Below are 22,720 nucleotides of genomic sequence, written 5' to 3'. Positions count from 1 at the left end.
ATTCAAGGAATCATAGCAGGGAATTCATATTCACGAGGAAGAATCCCTTCATGAGGAAGAATCCCCCAGCAGAGGATCCTACTAATGATTAAGTCAAACAAATGCTCCCTGTGAAATGCAGGATAATTGCATGGCATTTCTCTGGGATAACTTTTATTCCTGTTCTCATTTCAGATGTTGTGGATGGAATAGTTTAGCTCTCAAAGCTTCTTCTGCTTCCCCTCTTTGTGTCAGACCCCAGATGATTTCTTATTGTCATATCCCTCCTTTCATCTATTCCCTTAGAACATCCAGAGCTGGATTACTTACTAAGTGCTAAAGAAGTGACATGTTCTTATCCACAAGATACTTACACTCAAATGGGGAAAACAGGAATAAAATATTTACAAATAGTCATCAAAATAACTAATAAAATGTAGAATTGAATGTGTATCCACACGCATAAATCTTAAGCATAGGTATAGAAAAATACCTAAGTGCTAGAAATGGCTGATGAGTTTATGCAACTTTGGGTGCTGGGAGTAATCAGGGAAAGCATATTGGAGGAGATGGAACTTGAGGTAAATTTTGAAGGTGGCAAGAGCTGTCTGTCAGATTTGAGAATTGAGGAAGTTCTAAGCCACAGCAGACAATCTTGTTCAAGGGCTTGGATGCAGAAGAGTCTAGAGCAAGGTACAATTTGAAGGCTATTTTGGGAGGAATGAAGAGAGTCATTTAGGGCATAATGGGAGAATAGAACAGGTGTATTGGGCTGAGTGAAATGTGTAGAGAGCCTTGAAACTGATCATTGGGAGTTTTTGCTTCATGAACAGAGACATGGGAAACCAGTGGAGAACTTTGAGAAAGGGAGAGGTCAAAGGTCAGAACTAGAAAGGTAGGTCTGGAAGTCTGCCTACAGGTGATAGCTTAAAACAAGGGAGCAGATGTACTTCCCAAGAAAATGAGTATAAAACAAAAAATGAGAGTTCCAGAACAGAGCCTTGGGGAACATACAAGATACGAGGATGAGAGGCAGGAGTGAAGCCCATGAGCAAAACTGAGAAAGAGCAATTCAGAGATGTGGGGGAGAACCAGTTAGTGCCATGTTAGTAAACCAAGATCCGATAGTGTTTCAACTGAGGAGGGAGTGGTCCACAGTGTCAAAGACAGCAGAGAGGTCAAAGAGATGTGGAAAGATGATAGCCCTTAAGATTTGACTAAAATGAGGTCATTAGTGGCCTTAGAAAATGCAGTTTTGGAGTGGCTGACTGTAGTAATTCAAGAAGAAAATTGGTGGAGAGAGAATTAAGGTACCAGGTTGATATGATCATCCCAGGAATTTGGATAGGAATAGGAGCAGAGAGATGGAGCAATAGATGGAGAAGTCTGGGAGATTGAGAGAGGGTGATGACAGGCAGAGCATGGGCCTGGGAGTCAGAGGACCTGAATTTCAGTCCTGGGTTTGCACTTGCCTGCTGTGTGACTTTGAGAAAGTCACTTAACTTCTCTGTGCCTCAGTTACCTCAACTGTTAAATGGGGATTAAGATTGTGAGCACCATGTGGGACGTGGCCTGGTTTCAACCTGATTAGCTTGAATCCACCCCAGTGCTTATTACAATGCCTGGAACGTAGTAAGTGCTTAACAAATGCCACACAAAAAAGCAAAAGAAAGATGTATAAGCAGAAAGAGAATGGTGAGGAGGTAGCTGGAGGGCTTTGAGAACCTCATTCCTGAGGCTTTTGATTTTACTAAGTAGGTGGCACAGTTATCAGAGTCTAGGATAATGTTGATAAAAGGGAGTGGAGCCTTCAGTCAATCAATTAATCATATTTATTTAGTGCTTACTGTGTGCAGAACACTGTATGAAGCCCTTGTGAGAGTTATAGCATAACAGAGGTAGTAGACACATTCCCTACCCAGAAGGAGCTTATAGATGAGAGAAGGTGTTGAAGTTGTTGAAACTTACAGTCTTCAGGAGGGTGTTGAAGGTTTGGAAAAGTTGATGGGAGTTGTGGGCTTGGGTGGCAATGAGGAATCTAATAGAAGGTGAAGGTGTGTACCTTCTAGGGATCTAGAGATGGGAGGGCTGGCAGGAAGTTCAGCAGAGGCAAGAGAGCCTGAGATGAGTGGAGTGGGTTTAGAATATGTATCTTGCAGTCGGGGCTGAGGGTTACATTTAAGAAACAGGAACTTCGGATGAGAGGACAGGTTAGAAGGTTGTGTCAGAAAGTGGTAGCTCAGAGGTGGTGAGGTTAAAGATGAGGAGTCCCTGTTTCATTGTCAGGCATGTGTCCATGGTGATGAGTGACTAAGGTGGGGTCCTGGAAGAGATCAGAGGAGTTTAGAGGGTGAAAGGAAGCGGATGGCTGGTGTGTTGAAGGGATTATCAAATGGATGTTGAAGTTCCCAAAGATTAGAGAAGGAGAAAGGAGTGAGAGTAGGAAGGCAAGGAAAGCCTCAATTGAAATCAACAAAAAATACAGAAGTGGGAATAGGAGGATGATAGATAGCAATAACTAATAGTTTAAAGGGTGGTAGAGATGGATGGCTTGTGATTCAGTGGAAGGAAAAGAGAGAAGAGGAGGGGGCCAGATAGAGCAAAAGCAACAGGCCAACTCTCCTCCCCTCCCCTGATTTGATGGGGAAAGTGGGAGAAGGAGACCTTCCCCAACCTGAGAAAGACTGGTAGGGAGGACTATCAGGAGAGGGTCAACCCTCAGTGATGACAAGGAGGAATTTGCAGGGCAAGAACAGGTCTAAGATGAAAGGGAGCTTGCCCTGGATGGAGCAGGGATTCCACAAACCACAGTGGGATTCAGTTGTGGGAGGAGTGGGGAGGGAGTATACTAAAAGACCATATGCTCCCTTTTAGTATTTCTGAATTTGGTTTTAGAAAGATTAGAATTCTTCTGCAATGAGCTCTAGAATTAAGGTCCTGTAACTAGAGATGAAACTTCTTGGAATCCAGTCAAATCAATTTGGTTGTAAAAAATATAATTTTAAAAAGAAAATCATGAATTCCATAAACGGCACCAACTTTATCAGACAGGGTGGCCAATAAATCTATAGAAAAGTTACCAACTAAGTTTTTCTTCTGTATGAGAGGTGCACATAGCTTTGTTACCAAGAACTGTCGTGGTCAATCTAAGGGATTTTAGTAGAAAATAAAAAGGTTTTTTAGTACAAAAGGATGCATTTTTTGTAGAAAAAATTACTATAATTGTTTGGAATAGGTTATTTGCTTAAGTATAAAATCATCATCAACAATACTACTTTTTGTATGCTTTATTCATGCAGAATGCCATATTAACCACTGTGGGAGTTGCCAAAAAAAAAAAGTAAACACTTGGCCTTTGACCTTAAGGAGTGGAATTTACAGTCAATAAAATCCAGAGAACCAGATAAAAAGTATTTATGAAAGTTGCAAAATCCCAAAACAATCCCTTTCCTGATGCAGATCACTGGAAGAAAATTCATCAATCATTTGACCAGGAGATCTTTATGATGCAGTGTTTGGGGTTTATCCTGTCATCTGAATATGCATCTTAATAACAGGAGGTTCTAACTGTTTTTTTTTCTTCCTTTAGGGACCCCGTGGTTTGCTTGGACCTAAAGGGCCACCTGGGCCATCTGGACCTCCTGTAAGTCATTTATCCCATTCTGCCTAAACACTGCTGTCCTCCTTTTCGAGAATCTCACCCTAGCCTCTAGCTGGGAATCTCAGTTTAGTGTCCACATACCACAAAAACCATTAAGGAGATAATCTGAACTGATAATTGCATGCACCCATTTCATGAAACCCAATGTGTTAGTCTTAGTTTCAAGATGGAGAATAAAAATACAAGATAATAAGCCAATTTAAAGGGGGAAGTTCAAAAAGCCAGTGTGAATTTTCAATTAGAGCCCTCAGATTTTATGCTCAATATTTTATTCTTTCCTCCCTCCCTTTTCCTTAAAATATTGGGAGATTTTTCTGGGAAGTAGTATGAAATTTTTCTCTTAGACCTCTGAAGTAGGACAGATATGAAATCAGATTCATTTCATACTTTATTTCAAAAGCCACAACATTATTTTTTTCTTATGAGTTATTATTTACTAAGGAGAACATTGTGTTTTGTCTGCAAAAATAAACACATTTGCATCTCAAAAATAAAATAGAAGTATTCACCCTAAAGTGAGTTACTGGGGCAAGACTGGTAGCACTGGTAGTCTGGGGTGTTCAGTGGAAAACCGGATTGCTGCTGAACATTTTAGTTGGCCTTTCTGGATGATGGGGCAGCATTCCCCATCCACCTTCCTGTGGGCTTGCTTTCTTATTGGCCAAGAGGTAATTAAGTAATGCCAGAGTGCTGTCATTAACTGCAGGATGGATTCTCGAAAATGCATTGCCCACCTTTCTCATGGAAAGATGGTCAAGAATGCAGGATCCTTGAAATGTGGAAGCCAACTCTTGTTTTCTACACTAATTCTTTCATTTCTAGTTTGTGCCAAGAAGTCACCCCAAAGGGATAGTCAGCAAATTCTCTATTTGGATTGTGAACAGTTGCTGTCCTGAATTTTCTTCCAAGTCAGGCGAAAGTACTGGGAAAAACTGCTGACAAACTTTCTTTTTCTTGCTTAGGTCCAAAGAACTAGCTGCCTTGCGTTTTTCTGTAATGAGCTTTTTCAGTTTTTCATTCAGCTGCTTTCTCACCCAGAGGGCCTTAAAATATATGATTGATTTTTTTTTTTCTTGTCATCTTCCTGTGTGGGCTTTTTCCCTCCTTAATTTAATGTATTTTTATTTTTATACATCTTGTTAGGGCGTGACGGGTATGGATGGACAAACCGGCCCTAAGGGAAATGTGGTAAGTTTGTGCTGAACACCTGGATTCATTTCTTCTCCCAAATCACATGAATTAATTACTTTCCAGGAACATTATTTTTAAGACTAGTGGAGAAGAAATTTCAGTAATAAATCAGTGTTAATATATGCTAATTTGCAATGGATTTCCATTGGAATTCCACATTTCATTTTCTTGACTGTCAATTGCTTTGCAAGCACCAAAACCAATGCAGTTAACTATAAATCCAGGAAACACCCCTACACAAATCTGGTGAATCACCTAGGCATTGGAGAGGTGAAGACTTGAATTCTCCGTCATCAGTCAACTGCCAGGGGTACAGGATTCCTCCCTGTTCTCTGATTGCAGACTTGATGTGCTGCCTCTGCCAGGGCCTTGGACATTTTTAACAGAGAGTATAAAGACAACTGAATGCTAAGAAATGCATAGCACAGTGGAGAAAAATATCTTCTGGCCATAATCAGGTAGTTAGTGACAATGCTCTGGGACACAAAGGAATTCTTTTAGAATTGCTAGTGTTCAGAGCAGCATCAAAGTGGCTAAATTGTAGGTTCTTCACCCTGACCATAGCAAAGTGAGGAGCATTGGGATTTCAAGCTGGCACACTGTCTAGCCTTGAAATTTGCCCAGATAATTTCATGCCTACTTCTGTAAACTTGTTGTTTAGCGAACCAGTTATTATTGTGCCCTCTGATCTCTCTGTTTGTCAATTGATAGAGTTTCCATTTTGGGAAACTTGACTGTGACTAATTCCAGACAAGAGTTGACCATCTAGAGCTCTCTCTGATTCTGCCTTGATGTTTTTCCATAGGGTCCCCAGGGAGAACCAGGCCCCCCAGGACAGCAGGGCAATCCAGGTGCCCAGGTGAGCTCGGTTTGTTTAAGAAAGGATTGTATCCATCCAATTGGAGATTGACTGGGAGGGGCTCATGAATAATCAACTGGTCGAGCAACCCCATTTTATCCCTCTGTCTCGGGCCCATGTCCATTGAACTTGATGACTGATCTTTTACCTAATTTCCCCAGACTTGTCTCAGTAAGTATTGACTGCTGGTCCTTGAGCTGATTTCATTCTCGTCTCTTGCTTCCTGCTGTGCATTTTAATAGTAAAAAATGTTTGGGTGGAGGATGGTAGAAGGTTTGACTAAAATAATAGGCAGACTTTATAGGCACAGCTAATTTCCTGACTCTTCAAACCCTTCTGTTTTCCTTCCAGGGTCTTCCAGGCCCCCAGGGAGCAATTGGTCCACCAGGAGATAAGGTATACACATCCTGCTGCTGGGATAGCAAGTAATTGCTACTATCAAAATGCATTTTGTCCATCCAGCCATTTACTTCCTAGAGGAGATGTCTGTAGAGGCATGCTGAGTCTGCCTATTTCCAGTGGATTGGGTCAAACAGGCAGAGGAAAAGGAATTCATTAATCTTCAATTTATAGCTTTGCATTTGTGTTCCATTTAAAAAGCAATATTTGGGGGGCAATAGAGTCTTAAGTGGTTATGGAATTTTCCTTAGGTTAATGTGTTTTCCTATTGACTTTTAGGCTAAGGGTTAGGAAAGTAAGAGTCAAGTGTTGAAAATAATCCCTTTAATTTTTCACTCATTCATTCATTCAATCGCATTGAGTGCTTACTGTGTGCAGAGCACTGTACCAAGCTCTTGGAAAGTACAATTCAGCAACAGATCGCTATCCAACAATGGGCTCACAATCTAGAAGGGGGACACAGACAACAAAACAAAACAAGTGGCATCAATAGCATCAGAATAGATAAATAGAATTATAGATATATGCACATCATTAATAAAATCAATAGAATAATAAATATGTACAAATATACACAAGTGCTGTGGGGCGAGGAAGGGGGTAGAGAAGAGGAAGGGAGTAGGGGTGATGAGGAGGGGAGGAGGAGCAGAGGATAAGGGGGGCTCAGTCTGGGAAGGCCTCCTGGAGGAAGAGGAGGGCTCTCAGCAGTGCTTTGAAGCGGGGAAGAGAGCTAGTTTGGTGGATGTGAGGAGGGAGGGCATACCAGGCCAGAGGTAGGATGTGGACCAGAGGTCGACGGTGTGACAGGTGAGAACTTCCTACTTTAGATATGGGAAGTTTCTAAGAACTGTACTCTTACCAAAAGGAGGGAGTGGGCGAAGGGGAAGAGAGGATTCTCTCCCCAAATTAAAGGCTTATCTTTCTCATCCACTGCCTCTCTTGGGCTTTGGAGACAACAAGACATAAAAGCTCTTCCCCTTGATATATGTTTAGATAGAAAACTCTCTCAGAAAGAAAAAGATGTTGGTGTCAACTTTCATAAGAACAGAAAGGAGGATTTATGGACAGGCAGGTTCCGATGTTTTTTTTCTTTTATATAAGTTTGCTGTCTTGAGGTTTCTTTCTCACCAACCCTTTTGTTCTTTCCAGGGTCCTCTAGGTAAACCTGGTCTTCCAGGCATGCCAGGTGCAGATGGTCCTCCGGTAAGTAAACACGCCCTTGACCCACTCCGAAAACCATATGTTCTCCAATATCAGTGTTGCTACTGGTTTGCTTGTTCCAGTAGGAGTCGTGTTCAGAAACTGAGACACAGGGAAATTAAGTGACTTGCTTAAGGTCACCCAGCCAGCAAGTGAAGGAGCTGAAATTAGAAGCCAGCTCCCTGACACCCAGGCCCATGCTCTTTCCATTAGGCCACACTGCTTCTAATAGGTTTCATAAATAGGTTTCGATCCAGAAGCAGTTATTGAATTGGGAGGCCCAAATTTTACATATTAATTTCATGTTATGTGATTATTGGAGGACATCCTTATGTCTCGATTGCTATGGCACGATAGTATAGGTGGGAAAAGGATCCCAATGTATAAACTTTGTTTTGAAAACTACAGCGTTTGCAAATCCTATTCTTAAGGCAGCTAGTTTTTTGTTTTCCAAAACCAGTGGGAAGTGGAAGGACATTTTAATAAGTCTTTGCAGCACCCTCCAGCAATGCTGACTACTGGAAAAAAGTTAAATTCAAGGCTGGGTGAATGAGAAAAGAAAGCTGATGGTGAAGATGTAAAAGACATGTGTTTTAAAACCATATCCTGTCTATTAGACTCTACTGAGACATTATTCCTATTGGATTGAGCTGCTGTTGAATGACTGTACCCAGATGTATCCATTTCAGTAGGCCACCGAATTAGCTGAATAAATTGTTAAAGGCATATTTATAGTCTTAATAACAACCCTTCCAAAATATGAAATAAGGTTAAATACTTTATAAAGTAATTGATATCAGTATGATGTACAACTCCCTGATTCAATTTCCTTGGTGGCCTGTTTATATGAGGCCACCCAGAGAGGAGTCTTAAGTATTGCCCCTGAACACATTTTTTGCTTCTAATGTTGTCTGAGCCCAAAGTATTAATATCGATGGTGCTGTGGCAATTGGTTGTTGCTACTCTCATCTGAGTGAACATTTACCCTGGTGGAAAAAGGTAATTTGTCAACTCTACTTTCCAGGTTTAAATAATTTATGCTCCCCTACAGCAACCTTTAAGTGAATCCGCATCCCCTCCTAAACCAGACAAATGAAGTTTTCATGTTACATTTTTTCCTTTGGCTGTATAAGGCTAGTCCCATGAAACTTTCCTCATGCTTTTTTACTTGGAGTTAGGAGACTGAAAAGGATGCTCCTTGCATAACCTTTTCAAATCAGATCACAGCGGAACAAGAAGGGAGCTTGCCATTTTTTTTTCAAGTGAATTTAAAGAAAGATCTGCAAGAGTTAGAACCTCGTAGGTATGATGCAATCCATAAACTTAATTCCAGTTTAATGGTAAGTTATCAATTTCCAAGATGAGAATTATTTTGTGGGGAAAAATCCACATTGTTCTGATTGAGCACAGCTGTCATTTAATTCATTACTTAGTCTTTATTGGGGCAGATAGGCCTGGTTGCCTCCTTTTGGATTTTTAAAAAATGTATTTGTAAAGCATTTACTATGTGTCAAGCACTGTTCTAAGTGCTGGGGTTGATACAGGTTTAACAGGTTGTGATGCAAAGATAGACTACTGAAGGTGGGTGTACGTGACTGCATGACAGTGGTATCTAGGATGGCAGAATCTAGAATAGCAACAAGGTCCTCAGTCTTGGAGAGCTCCATCTTTGATACCATCACTCATGGGCAGACATTCTGCCATTCCTTGGTGTGCACCCACATACGTCCTGGGCGATTTAAAATGCGAGGCTGCAAAAATTTCAGGACACTCTTGAAAGCTCCTCAGGTGATGGGCAATTGGCAGGTTTGGTTGACCCTGTGAGCTGTTACCCCAGTTTAATTTAGAAGAGAGGTGGTTAGTCCCCACCCCACAATTCATAGAAGGTTCAACGAAAAAAGAGAGGCATGGGTTCATATCTGACTTCTAACACATGGTTATTCCCCTGTCAGTAATTTATCTTAATGTCTGTCTCTGCCTCTAGACTGTAAGCTCCTTGTAGGCAGGGTTCATGTCTACCGACTCGATAGTGTTGTACTTTTCTAAGCACTTAATACAGTGTTTTGCACACAGTAAGCACTTGATGAATACCACTGATTGAGGAGACAAGCTGGTCTAAGCCTAGCCTTTCCATTCCATGGATTGATCATTGCATAAGTCTCTCCCAAGCCCCACCAGCGTGGAACACACTAACGGTCCATTTGAGAGAGAAATTTGGGTGTCAGGGTAAGTCCAGTCCGTTAAACCAGACTAACTCCCTTTGCTCTTGAAGGGACTGCTGATAACGTTGGCTCATTTGTTCATGCCCAGGGGGAGTTTGCGTTCCTGTCAAGGTACCTAAATTGTGTAGGAGCACCCTTCAAGTGAATTTAGACAGGTGATATGGCCCTTCTTCCCATAGCGTCTCCTATCATGTTGATGGGAATTAGGAAAATCGAGGCCACTATACTAAATGAAAAGTGCCGCCATGTCTAAAAATCCTCCCCACTATTTAGGAGCAGATATTCACTTCCAAAGCAGGGAATGCAATCTTTACAAAATCCCTTTGAAAGGATCTGCCATGTCAAGTTCAGACATGGTAAAATGACCTCTCAGTTATTGATGCCAAATAGTTAAATGTAGGACCAGTCACCAAGCAAATAGAATCTTTTAAAACTCCATCCAATTGCCATGCTTGTAAAATTGCATTCAGATGCTCACCTGGATGGGTCTGCTTTCTGGAGAGAAAAACCCCTTCTGAGTATTGGACTGAAGAAGTCCCTAATCCTGCTGGTGTTTTAGCAATGATCCAGGGGTAGCCTTGCACAAACCTATTAATTTAGTGATGCTCTCTTTAGTTTGTATAGTAGTTTCATTTTTCCAGATTTTTTTTGCTTCATGAATTTCCTCTTTTTCTTCCCAAATCCCTGGCAAGTAGGAAGGAGCATGCATTTTCATCCCCATTTTACAGACAAGGAAATGGAGACATAGAAAGGCAAATGTATTGCCCAAGATCTCCCAGCAGGCTAATATTAGATCCAGGCTATAAATCCCAGGTCTTCTGACACAGAGCCATGCTCTTTCCACTCCACTAGACTGTTTCGTCACAGGTGGGGCAGCCCTGAAAATATCAGTATAAGATTAGCTACTCTTCGTGACTTTAAATATTTTGGCAGTTGCAAGATTGTGTCAACTAGAATTCTGCTGTTATTGTTTTATTTCTACATGTCTTCATTTTCTGTTGACATGATTTAACAAACAACAGAACCACTGATTTTTTTTAATTTGTCAATGCTAATTATGTGTCTTAAAGGAATGAAATTTATGACCCAGTTTGCTTTTTTTGGGGCGGGGGGTTAAATAAGATCACCTACCTTAAATTGGGGGCCACTGGGTCTCTCAATGTTTCTGCTGTCCACTAAGACTGAAGCAGAATAGCTTCACAGTGAATATTTTTTCTACTTTTGTCTGCTGAAAATGACTAAATTTGTAACTAAAGTCATTAAAACTTAGCAGATAAGAACTCGTGGATCAGCTAAAGATACCTTTTGGGAGGTGTCTACAGATTAAGGGCCACTCTTGAAGAGATTTGAAATTATATCATAAATTCCTTGAGAGGTGCAGATTAAAGCAAATTGCTCCTTTAACGGGTACCAAATGTAGTGATGTTGGCTCTTCTTACCAACTTTTCAGCTTTCTGATGAACAGATGTTTAAAATTTTATGCATGTACATCAACTGCCACTGTAGTAGGCAGTGATGGCTACAGAGAAAGGTTGCATTTTTTTAAACTCCTCTCTAAACTGTACATTCCTTGTGGGCAGGGATTGGGTCTACCAAATGTATCGCATTGTACTCTCTCGTGCTTAACTTAATGCTCTGCATACAGTAGGCATTCAATAAAGAGGATTGATTGATTATTGCAAAATAGTCATTGAATTAGCCTGATGTATGATCTTGGTTGAATTGTAATGTTCGTCTGTGCTCAAGTTGATTGATCTGTAAAGTAAATATTAGAGGCCTTGGGAAAGGAGGTGCTGGAAGATTGATAAAAAGAACTGGAGATTAGTCTGGAAATTAAAGGCAAAATCAAGAGAAGCAGCATGGCCTAGTGGATAGAGAATGGGCCTGTGAGTCAGAAGGACCTTGGTTCTTTCTAATCCCCACTCTTTCACTTGTCTGCTGTGTGACCTTGTGTAAGTCATTTCATTTCTCTGGGATTCAGTTAACTCATCTGTAAAATGGGAATTAAGACTATGAGCCCCACATGGGACAGAGACTGTGTCCAACCTCATTAACTTGTATCTACCCCAGTATAGTACCTGGCACATAGTAAGCACTTAACAAGTGTCATTAAAAAAAAAAAAGAGTTCCAGGCACTGCAGAGACCAATCTCAATAGCACAGCAAGGGACAGTCTTCCAGTATGGAAGGGATAATAAATCACGCATCAATCTTTTCACTCACAACTGCGTGCTTGGCTAAATCTTTCTAGTGTCACCATCTCCAAATATGAAAGACCTATGCTTGTAAGAAGGTATTTGCAGAACAAATTGGATTTTGGAGATAAAGACGAAGAACAGTCCACTGGAATTATTATGATGATGGTGCTGAAAAGAAACATGTCTGAGAACTCATTTGCAAAGATGCACTGCAATAATAAAATGCTTTGTTCTCTGGTTGGCAGGGACATCCGGGCAAAGAAGGCCCACCTGGGGAGAAAGGAGGTCAGGTAAGTCATCAGCCAGCCCTTCCTCAGGCTCCTTTATGGTGTCTTCATGTGACTGTGGCAACCAAATGGTCATAACTTGTGCTTTGAAAGTCACCCAGCTGGAGTATGTGCCCCTAGGATAGCACAGATTTTTACTGTAGGAGAAGCAGACTGCCCTTAAGGAACGTAGGGAATGGCTCTCAGCCCCTGAGTGTCACTCAAGTCAATGTAGCATTAACAGAAGGGAGGTGCTGAGCAGAAGGAACTGGCCAGCATGTAAAGCCAGTGATTTTGCAGTCTAAGTGGCTAGTTCCTTGGTCCTTCCTGTGAGATCTCTTCAACCATTGAGCTCCTCTTTGGAAGCAACATAGCCTCAGCACAGCTTCCATGTCTTCATATTCCTCTCAAGTAGGAAATGTAGAAATGGACAGAATGGAAAATCAAGGATAGGTTTACATCTGAATGGTCCTGTTATAATCCTCTTGACTATCATCAACAGTACTTGGTTCTGGATGAAAAGGAGATGGTCTAGCTACCTGACACTCAAGCAGAAACAGGCAGGGTTCATTGCTTCATTGGCAAAGGGGAGATAGCCCTGCTTGAATGCACCTCAGTCCCCAAATTAGAATATCTGCTATCTGCCTGTTGGGTTGTTTTCCCCCAAGTCTGAAGCTTTACACTTTTCCCCATAACTTCCAGTGTAAGGCACCTTAACTGGTCACCCTAATGAATGTTGCTAGAAGAACATGAATAGACACTCAATAAAAGAAGATATATTGTCCCACTAATATTTCACATTCTCCAAAACCAAGTTGACACCTCTGGGACCGAGGGGAAGAGAGGACAATTGTGTGGGGAATGGAGAAATATCTTACTTCAAAAATCATAGTCCTCTCTCCATCATCCTCACCGATATCAGCCCTTCTCTCTGACTATTGTATTTTTTTCCTTCTCTTTGACGAGAACAAGGTCTGAGCCCTCGAGTTCCTGAGTTATAGAGTCATCAGTTTATCTAGGTGGTTTAGGCTCTTTATTCCCATTATACTTCTTTCAGTTGAAAAACATTCATTAATCACATGTGTTTTCATTGAAGCCCAGTCTGGCTCGTTTGAAGCTCACCTTAGGAGGAACTGGGTGCCATCCAAGGCAGAGAAAGCATGTCTTCAGCTGAGATTAAGGCCATTCCTTCAGCCGGTATGGAGTAGAGCTGGGAATTCAAATGGCCGCATCTGCAGAATATTAAAGTTCTCAAAGAGCAGCCAGGCTCTAGGCTGGGAGGTGATTTTGCAAATTGCAAGGAATCGGCAGGTGTCAGGGTAAAGGGCCAGATGCTGTCTGCAACTTGCTCTGAGTTATTCCTTAAGCAATTATGATTGCCAAGCAATGTTTGTGCTGCAGATTTATTCCAATTGACATTTGCGTGAGGGCTGAGACCTCAGGAGGTCACACGAGTTCTCAAAGTAAACATTTCCATTATCTTAGTCTGGGTGGTGGCCTGAACCTCCTCTCCAGATCCTGCTGAGCAAGGCTTCTGTACATTTATTTGAGCTTGTTTTAGCATAAATTCTATGTTGTCATTAATACAACTCTCATGTTGTTGCGCAGCCATCCTTCCTGGGAACTGGATCCATTTAAAAGTTGGCTTCTTTGTGGGGAGGTGAAATGGAGAAACTGTAAACAGGGTGGATGGCAGAAATCTTTTAAAAATACAGTGAAGCAAGAGCACAGAAAATGTCTTTGGCTGTGAACAGTTGGTGACAATTACAAATGCCCAGTCAGCCTGACGTGAAGCCCCTAGAAGTGAGGAGATTGTCTTAGACCAGAGACTTTGGAAGATTATGAAACAAAGACGGAGAAATGCAAACAATTCCAGCTGCTGCAGGTAGCAGTTTCAACAGTGAAATAAGAAGCACTCTTTGCACACACATGATAGGGCAGGGATTGTAGGTCATGCATTGATGTTATTAGTCTTTTATACAGGTAGATAAAAATATTAGCAAGATCTTGAAATCCTGCAGCATATCTCCCTTGGTTTTGCTATATAATACCTAGTAAGGAGTTTTCCAAACTGCTGCAGTCTGAGCATAATTTGCTGGGCATAGGCTATGATGTGGATTTGAGACCTAAGAGAAGCAGCGTGGCTCAGTGGAAAAAGCACGGGCTTTGGAGTCAGAGGTCATGGGTTCAAATCCCAGCTCTGTCAATTGTCAGCTGTGTGACTTTGGGCAAGTCACTTAACTTCTCTGTGCCTCAGTTTCCTCATCTGTGAAATTGGGATTAAGACTGTGAGCCCCCTGTGGGACAACCTGATCACCTTGTAATGTCTCCAGCACTTAGAACAGTGCTTTGCATATGGTAAGCACTAACAAATGCCATTATTATTATTATTATTATAACCATGCAGGAGAAGTTGAGATGGTCTTGGGGACTAACTTTCTAATAAAAGTGGACCACAATATTTTACAGGACTATCCACTCACCTTCTTAATTATGGCGTACAGGGAAATACTTACCTTTGGTTCATAACACAGACTACCCAACCAGGCCCTCTGGGAGTTTCTCAACAAAGTCTTGGTTTCCCAAAAGACCATCCTCCCCTGGGACCTTTATTTATGGCAATTTCTTTGCTTCTCATATTCTGGTTTCAGGCTATAATGTAACTTCCCCATCCACCTGCCAGGTTTTCAGGTTCTTAGGCTATCCAACAAAGGATAGAGGGAGGAGGGGGTGGTCTTTGTCCAATTTGGAGGACTTCGGAGCTCTGCCCCAGGGAGCTGTCCCTTCTAGCCATCAAAGTCTAATGCCCATCTCTCTCTCTCTTTCTCTCTTTCTCTCTCTGTTTTGTTTTTTCCTGGGAATAGGGTCCATCTGGTCCACAGGGCCCTATTGGTTATCCAGGACCTCGAGGAGTCAAGGTGAGTAAGGCAGGGGTGGCAGAAATGAAGCCCTCTCTCTTTATCACCTCTTTCAACTATGAAATTAATTTTGACCTTGCCTGCTCAGTGTCCTAGATTGACAGGACTCCCCAATGGTCAGTTTCTCCAGCATGCCTCCATGGGTTAAATCTTTGAAAACCTTGTATGGGAAACAGAGGTGACCGCATCTGGGTAATGGCCAGAGAGGGAGTAGTATAGGTAGTGGGACTAATTAGGGAAGAGAGTCAGATAGTTGGTTAGGAGGGAACCCGTGGGAAAACAGATCCATGAGGGGACTGTCTTTATATAGAGTGAGTTGGGGTTGGTGGTCTTCAGCACATGTGGAATGTCTGCCCCAAGTTGTTTTTATTGCTTTGAATTTTGGGTTATCCTGAAGGTCAGTATTCAGAACTCAGTAATCAGAGCTCAGCCACCTTCATCCTAAGGCACCTAGAGAAATTCCATCTGGGCTATTTTCACGGTTTAAGAAAATTTAAACCTAAAGGCACTTTTTAAATGGGCCAAAGTTATTAAGCGAGAGAGAGAGTTCAGGGGGAACTGTGTCCATTTATTCAAAATTGTATTTCTGCAGTTTGAAGGTCTTTTGGAATTTTATTAAATGGAGCGTGGGACTCCACAGCAATATCTAAACACAGATCCTGTTGTGTTTCATTAAAGTTAACTGCTTTTGCTTCGAACTGGGTAATTTAATCTGTGGTTATGCAGGTCACTCTGGGTATTTCTCATCCACACACAAACACAAATACCTCCCTTGGACCATTCTCCCATCCCAAGCACACATACATACACATATGTTCATGGATGACTCAGCCCTGTGAGAGGGCAAGGGCTGTTTTCCTTTGTTAAAGGTTATATCAGAGCATTTTTAAATTGTAATTCTCAACAGCATGTAAACAATTTACAATTCCATTTCCCCCAGTGTAATCTGTTTTAGGGAAAATATTGATGTCATTTATTACAGCAATGCCAATGCAGACTTAGCGATCTATTTAAGAATTTGTTTGCTCTTTTGCTTTCCATTTAATGGGGCCTTTTCAAGTGTATGGGTTTACTTAAACTATCTTCTACTTTCTTTAATTCTGGTTCCTATAGTCATTGACACCTTCTCAACGGGGTGATAATTAATCACAAATGATGCAGTATAAATGTGCGGAAGAGACACATTGCCTAAAAAAAGTCCTAGGTGTTATAAATATAAGTATTTACTGAAAGCACTATTTTGCTAATTAAGTAATATTGTATTTCTGAGTGAACAGCAATGGTGATATTTCTTTTAGAATTGGCATGATAATACTTTCATATTGTCCCTCCGATCAGAATTCATTTTTGACAGGGGCTTGAAAAAGATTTTCATTTATTTGTTGCCAAGACTTGAACCCAGAAGGGAAGAAAAAATATTTCAACATTTTTCATCTTAAAAAGAAAAGTCAAATCCAAAGGAGAAATCTTTGTTGCACTTGAAATACAGCCATTGTTTTCGTCCCAGTGACCTGAAAGTGCAGAACAAAGGGGTAGTTGATAGTGATGTAGATTAATTGTATAACATGTTTTTTTAAAAGGGATTGACTTGCATCCAGTCAGTCGATCAGTGGAAGCCAATGAATAAGTACGCTCAAAGCCTCTTAATTTCACTGGTACCTTTTCCCCGTCTTTTACTTTTGACCACCAGTTTCTCTTTGACAATTACCTAAGATTAATTTCCTGAAAGATTAAAATATTAGACTCTACTGTAACCACGGAGCAGGTCTTCATTGAGCTATTATTTGGTTACCTGAAATACATCCTCCCCGATCTTCAAAGGAGAAGGGCCTATGGGCAAAGAGCTAAATTTGGGGTCTGCATATTTTTATGGCTGTTGCTATCTGTGAGATTATTACAAAGGGGGGAAAAAAATCCACTGGTGATGATGTAAAAACTTCTATTTTGAATGGACTTTCTGCTGCCATGAAAATACTCTCTCCTGTTTCGTCAGACAAGCTTAAAGAGCAAAAAAGAGCTCCCTGCATGGGTATCGGGAATAAATAACATTAATCTTTAGATTTTTAACCAGAGGCTTGAGGGCCATTTTGTAAATATGCTCCTTCCTCATGATGCTTGCAACATCTTGTGAAGTGGAGATTTTTGCTTTAGTGCACACCCTACTAGGTAGTCAGGTCATCCATGAGGGTGTTACTGTATGAATGGCAGGTGCTAATGACAGTGAGGGCTTCCACATCCTGACTCACTCACATCCCCTCTATTCCTCTCCTGAGGCAGAATAAGGAAAGACAACCAATGGGAACACCTCTAGTCTGGAAATTGGGGATGGAGACAAGGGATCTTCCCAGAGATTGGATTGCCACATCAGACTAAGCCTGGCTCTAGTCCTGGCTCCACCACTTACCTTCTTTGTGGCCTAGAGTAATGCACTTAACCTTTCTGGGCCTCAGTTTCCTCATCTGTAAAATAGGAATTAAATAGTTGTTCTCCTTCCTCTTAGACTGTGAGCCTGGGGCTGGGTCCAATCTGATTTATTTTGTTTCTAACACTACTCTCTTCCACTGCGGTTTCCTTGTTTCTTATTGGGCAATGTACCCAACCATTAACTCTAATAAAAGCTACTGACATAAAGAATCTTTGATACACAAGCAGAGGAAAGTTTAGAAGAAAAATGCCCCCCAATATCAAACAATGGCTTCAGTGGCAGAAACTTGGTAACTAGGGAGTACTGTGTTCGGCACATAGTAAAATCATAATAATAATAACACCTATTATCATTATCAGTGTTATTTTTATTCAGACCTTCTGTCTTGGACTGAACCCCAAAGAATAAGTGATATAGTTCAAAGGAAGCTGTCTGCTTTCCAAAATACTTATTTCATATGAATGCCCAGTCCATATGCTACTATCTCCCTGAAGTGAGGCATGGCACCTGAGGTCAAATTTACACATTTCCTTACCCTCTAAATTAATCAGTTCTCAACTGCTATTCCCATATTGGATGAGTCAGATTCACATCCTCTGCAACTCCAGGAATAACTTCCCTCAGAAGTGCAAATCCGTTACCCGCAACAGAATTCAACTCAACGTATAAATGAATTTAACTCAGTAGGTGAATAGGTTGGAGAAAAAGTAGAAAACTTCAAGAAATCCGTATTTTGAATTAGGCCTTAGGCTGTGGTATCCAGCAGAAAATGCACAGCCAAACTCTCTTCTACCCTTTCATTACTGGAGTGTCTTGCCTCAGACCTAGAGGGCACTTTGACAGAATGGAGGCACAAGGAATGGATTTTAAAACACCAAATCCTTTAACCCAGGTTTTATTATGGTCCTCACAGATGTGCTTTCTGAGCTCTTCCCTTGTTTATTTTTTCATTTATCTTTGTGTTCGGGTCAATATCACATTATTTGTTCATTTTGAACAATCTATAGCAGGGACTCATTCTGAGTAAAATACCCCTTCCCTGGTGTGTAGCTCAGTCTTTCTCAATTGCATTAGAAACTCATGCCAGAAACTAGGCTATTTCTGTGGGACTAATTCAATAAATGACCAATGATTCAGAAAATGGAATATTTAATCTATATTAATATAATTAATGTGGCACCTACTTAAATACCAAGGATTGCATAATTCCCTAGTTACCAAGTTTCTGCCACTGAAGCCATAGTTTGATGTTGGGGGGCATGTTTCTTCTAAACTTTCCTCTGCTTGTGTATCAAAGATTCATCATGTCAGTAGCTGTTATTAGAGTTAATAGTTGGGTACATTGCCTAATAAGAAACAAGGTAACCGCAGTGGAAGAGAGTAGTGTTAGACAATACTTGATTTGTGTCTCTTGATTCTGAAGACTGGTAATAAACATCTTTAGGGTAATTATACACTTTAGTCTCCCTCTGTTCAACCATCAGGTTCTCAGGTGCCGGAGTTGATTAAGTAGTGGAGTGTGTGAGGATTTTGCAATTTAATATCATATTAAGGCCAAGGTAATCATGGGATGGATAGGTTATCAGCAAGTCCTCACCCTCCTGAGTGAATCCTGATCACTTCCACAACCTTCTCAGGAGGGCATGGGAGGCAAATTGGCCCTCCATTTGCAGAAGGGTGAGGGATTCTGGACCAAAGTGTTCAGGAATTCCTTTAGAAAACAATCTCAGTTAAGAAAGCCAACTTCCTCCAATCCCAAACCTCTCTAGAATCAGTTGGATCTATAACTGTTCAGGCCGGGCTTCCATCTCAAAAATTTTGGAGTGGTGGGTGGGCCTCCCTGTCCCCCTGTATTATTAAAAGAAATGGGTGACTTGAAAAAGCTTTAATCCTGGGTCAGATTATATGATTTAAACACACTCTGCTAAGGAGGGTTGATGTTCATTATTGGGTTTGAAACCCTGGCTTGCCATGGGTTAGTGAGAAAATTAACTGTTCAAAAGAACACCTTCCAAAAGGAACCAGGCAACTGGATCAATTGCTCTACCTCTACTTTCTAAATAAAGCACTCAGTGTGTGAAGCACTTATCTGAGGGCTGAGCAGAAATGTCTAGACCACTACTTGGTAGGGGTGCTTGGCCTATATCGGGGCTTGACCATCTAAACAGGGAACAGTGGGGGAAATGCAGAAACATGGGGTGAATGAACCAGAAATTACAACAATAACAATACCAGTTCATTACTAGTGGGAGGGTCCAGTGGCAGGTGCTTGGGCCTGAGAGTCAGAAGACTTGGGTTCTAATCCTGGCTCTGTCATATGTCTGCTGGGTGACCTTGGGCAAGTCACTAAATGTCTCTGGGCCTAGTTACCTCATCTTTAAATGGGGATTAAGACTGTGAGACAGGGACAGTGTCCAACCTGATTAACTGGCATTTGCCCCAGCACTTAGAACAGTGTACTTAACAAATACTTTCCAAGTGCTTAGTACAGTGCTCTGCACACAGTAAATGTTCATTAAATATGATTGAATGAATGAATGAAGTACCATAATCATTAGGAGGTCAGTCTTCAAGGATTCCTAATGGCTTGGAGATTCTAGGCTAAACTTTCCTGAGCTGCTGCTCACCCTTCATTCCTGCCAAGTTTTTGTGAAAATAGGAGTTAATGGGACCCCCCAGTGTGATTTCAAGAGATCCTCAGATTCTCTAACGACCTTAGGAATGGATGCAGAGAGGAGAGGTAGTGGTATTATAAAAAATGGGTGGAACTATTGCAGATTTTGAGGGTGTGCAAACATTTTTAAGATATTGAGAGCATTAGTATCTTTCCATACATCCATAGAGCCCTTCCCCTTCCCTTCTTTTCTCCTTTTTCCTAAGGCTTATCTTTTTTTTGTTTAGGGAGCAGATGGCATCCGTGGTTTGAAAGGCACCAAGGGTGAAAAGGTGAGTGTCTAAGTCTTTATGTTGGGGGACATTTTAGAGTCAGCAGGGGAATCATACCTTTGAAATTGGAATCCATCAGGTGTGATATTTTATGGTACAAACATGTGAAGAGGATTTTTTCTGTGAAACAGGAAATCAAAAAGGAACAGACTTTAGTACTCGAATAGCTACTGTGTTTTGATGTGAGAGCATCCCAAGACCCACAGGGCAATAAAGAAAAGGACAAACCCACCGCCAAAAACTGAAGTGAACTAAAAGTGATTGCTTTTCCAGCCTGAGTTCACGGTATTGTGTGTTTTCTGGAGGCCTGGAAAGCCAAAATTTGTGGTGGTGAGTGGACAGACACCTGGATTCCTTGAACAACCAATAGCAAACCAGAGTGTTCAGACAGTTCTTTAAAACAGTGTTTTACCTTCTTCAGTTCCTGCTAACTTGGGATTCCTTTGACAAAGAAAATCTGTTAAGTTGAGGGAATTTTTAGCAACAGTGTACCTCTCTTTAAACGAGTCTGAAAAATATAGATTTAGAGAACAGACATTTTCTACTTGGATTGGGGGGGGCAGGCTCACACTAGGGGGATTATCTCATTATTTTCCTTTTTTTATCCCAGGCTTCTACCTTTGCCTATCTCCGGGAAATCTGTTCTCTGTGAAGCTGGAAGTTCCATTAAAGGAACTCCTGCAAGAATCCTTTTAATAGTCCAAGTCGCTCACTTACTTTTTTGCCTTTATCTCTTAGCCCGAGTCATGATTGCTTTCCGAGTTGAAACACTATCAGCTGGGTTCAGCTGATAAAGACTTATTTTTGGAAGAAATAATGGAGATGTCCTTGAGACACCTACAAAAGTGTGGACAAAATGGTACTATTATGACAGTAGCTCCTGTCAGTTCACAGTATTTTGTTATCCTCACTGTTACGTTGTGAACATTTATACAACCAGAGCCTACGGGCAATAGACAGCTGATTGGAGGTCCTAGTGCCCTCATTATTTCAGGGAAAATTGCTTTCTCCGTCAACATGCTAGCTCCTTCCAATAGGACCTTGAGAATGGCTGAGTTTCACTGGCATGTTATTTTCCCATAAGCCCCCCTTTCTCACTTCCTAATGATGTGCTTGAGTGTAGTGGAAAGCTAGGATATGAATCTTCCCCTGGGTGGGAATTGTATGTCCTGCTCTCTGCAAATGGCAATGAATTTGGACACAGTCATCATTAACATCCTTAGCCGCTAGGGAGTATTATATTTGAAATGATTGGAACTGATTGGAATTGAGAAGCAGCATGGCTCAGTAGAAAGAGCCCAGGCTTTGGAGTCAGAGGTCATGGGTTCAAATCCCGGCTCTGCCAATTGTCAGCTGTGTGACTTTGGGCAAGTCACTTAACTCCTCTGTGCCTCAGTTACCTCATTTGTAAAATGAGGATTCATTGTGAGCCCCGCATGGGACAACCTGATCACCTTGTAATCTCTCCAGTGCTTAGAACAGTGCTTTGCACATAGTAAGTGCTTAATAAATGCCAGCATTATTATTAATTAAACTAAGAGTCTTGACTCCTCTGCTGCCTTCTGGGCTGGTGGTTCTTCATCCCCATGTGGCAGTTAAAATGTCCCTGAATTTTTTTAAAAAAATAACTGAGGTAGATTTAGTAGCTAATCTTGGTTGCAATCACTTTATTGTTCACTTTCTCCCATTATTCAGGGTGAAGATGGCTTTCCTGGATTTAAAGGAGACATGGGGATAAAGGGAGACAGAGTAAGTATTGGTTCCTTTCTATATTGGCTCCCATAGTGCTCTGCACACAATTATCAATTAATCAATCAATGATATTTATTGAGTGCTTACTACATGCAGAACACTACATCAGCACTTGGAAGAGTACAGTACAGAGAGTTGGTAGACACATTCCCCTGGACACATTCTCCGTCCACAAGGAGCTTACAGCCTAGAGAGGGAGACAGACATTAATTTAAATAAATTATGGAATGTACATAAGTACTGTGGGGCTGAGGATGGCACTAGGGCACTTGGCCTTCACTAGTGAACTGAAGAGAAAATTCTTGGGAAATAGTATGGGGGATGCAGAGCTCATTTTTGGATTCTGTTATATTGTACTCTCCCAAGTGCTTAGTATGGTGCTCTGCACACAGTAAGTGCCTAATAAATACTGATTGATTGACTGTAATCTTCACTGAGGAGTTTCATCAGCAGTCACTGTGTTAACCATTACAGAGATGAGGCAAACAGGTCTCTCTCCCCCACTCCCTCCAGCGCTTGGCAGATGAGGCTGTAATTCTCAAAGGTTACAAATAGAACTGTGATATCCCAGCTGATTTACAGCCTGAAACTGCTGAACTGCAGAGGCTAAGTGTAACTCTTTCTGCTCCATCCCCTTGTCTTTTATGCCTGATTCCCAGTTGGGTTCCCATGAGCTTGCTGGTATTGAGCAGCCAAACTGAGGAT

At 41.3% G+C, this 22,720-nt stretch overlaps 1 protein-coding gene across 2 annotated transcripts in view; it reads left to right on the top strand.

The window, feature by feature from the left end:
- COL5A1 (collagen type V alpha 1 chain) overlaps positions 1-22,720 on the top strand; it is a 247,123-nt gene that overhangs the window by 156,146 nt on the left and 68,257 nt on the right. For both annotated transcript variants that reach the window (XM_038744585.1, XM_038744584.1), the window contains exons 21-29: positions 3,569-3,622; positions 4,784-4,828; positions 5,637-5,690; positions 6,042-6,086; positions 7,239-7,292; positions 11,954-11,998; positions 14,839-14,892; positions 20,219-20,263; positions 21,959-22,012. In XM_038744585.1, the coding sequence (XP_038600513.1) occupies positions 3,569-3,622; positions 4,784-4,828; positions 5,637-5,690; positions 6,042-6,086; positions 7,239-7,292; positions 11,954-11,998; positions 14,839-14,892; positions 20,219-20,263; positions 21,959-22,012 (450 nt within the window). The remainder of the gene's footprint in view (positions 1-3,568; positions 3,623-4,783; positions 4,829-5,636; positions 5,691-6,041; positions 6,087-7,238; positions 7,293-11,953; positions 11,999-14,838; positions 14,893-20,218; positions 20,264-21,958; positions 22,013-22,720) is intronic.

This window comes from Tachyglossus aculeatus, chromosome 4, assembly GCF_015852505.1.
Source record: "Tachyglossus aculeatus isolate mTacAcu1 chromosome 4, mTacAcu1.pri, whole genome shotgun sequence".
Classification (NCBI taxonomy): Eukaryota; Metazoa; Chordata; class Mammalia; order Monotremata; family Tachyglossidae; genus Tachyglossus; species Tachyglossus aculeatus.
This window is presented reverse-complemented; position numbering and strand designations above follow the sequence as displayed.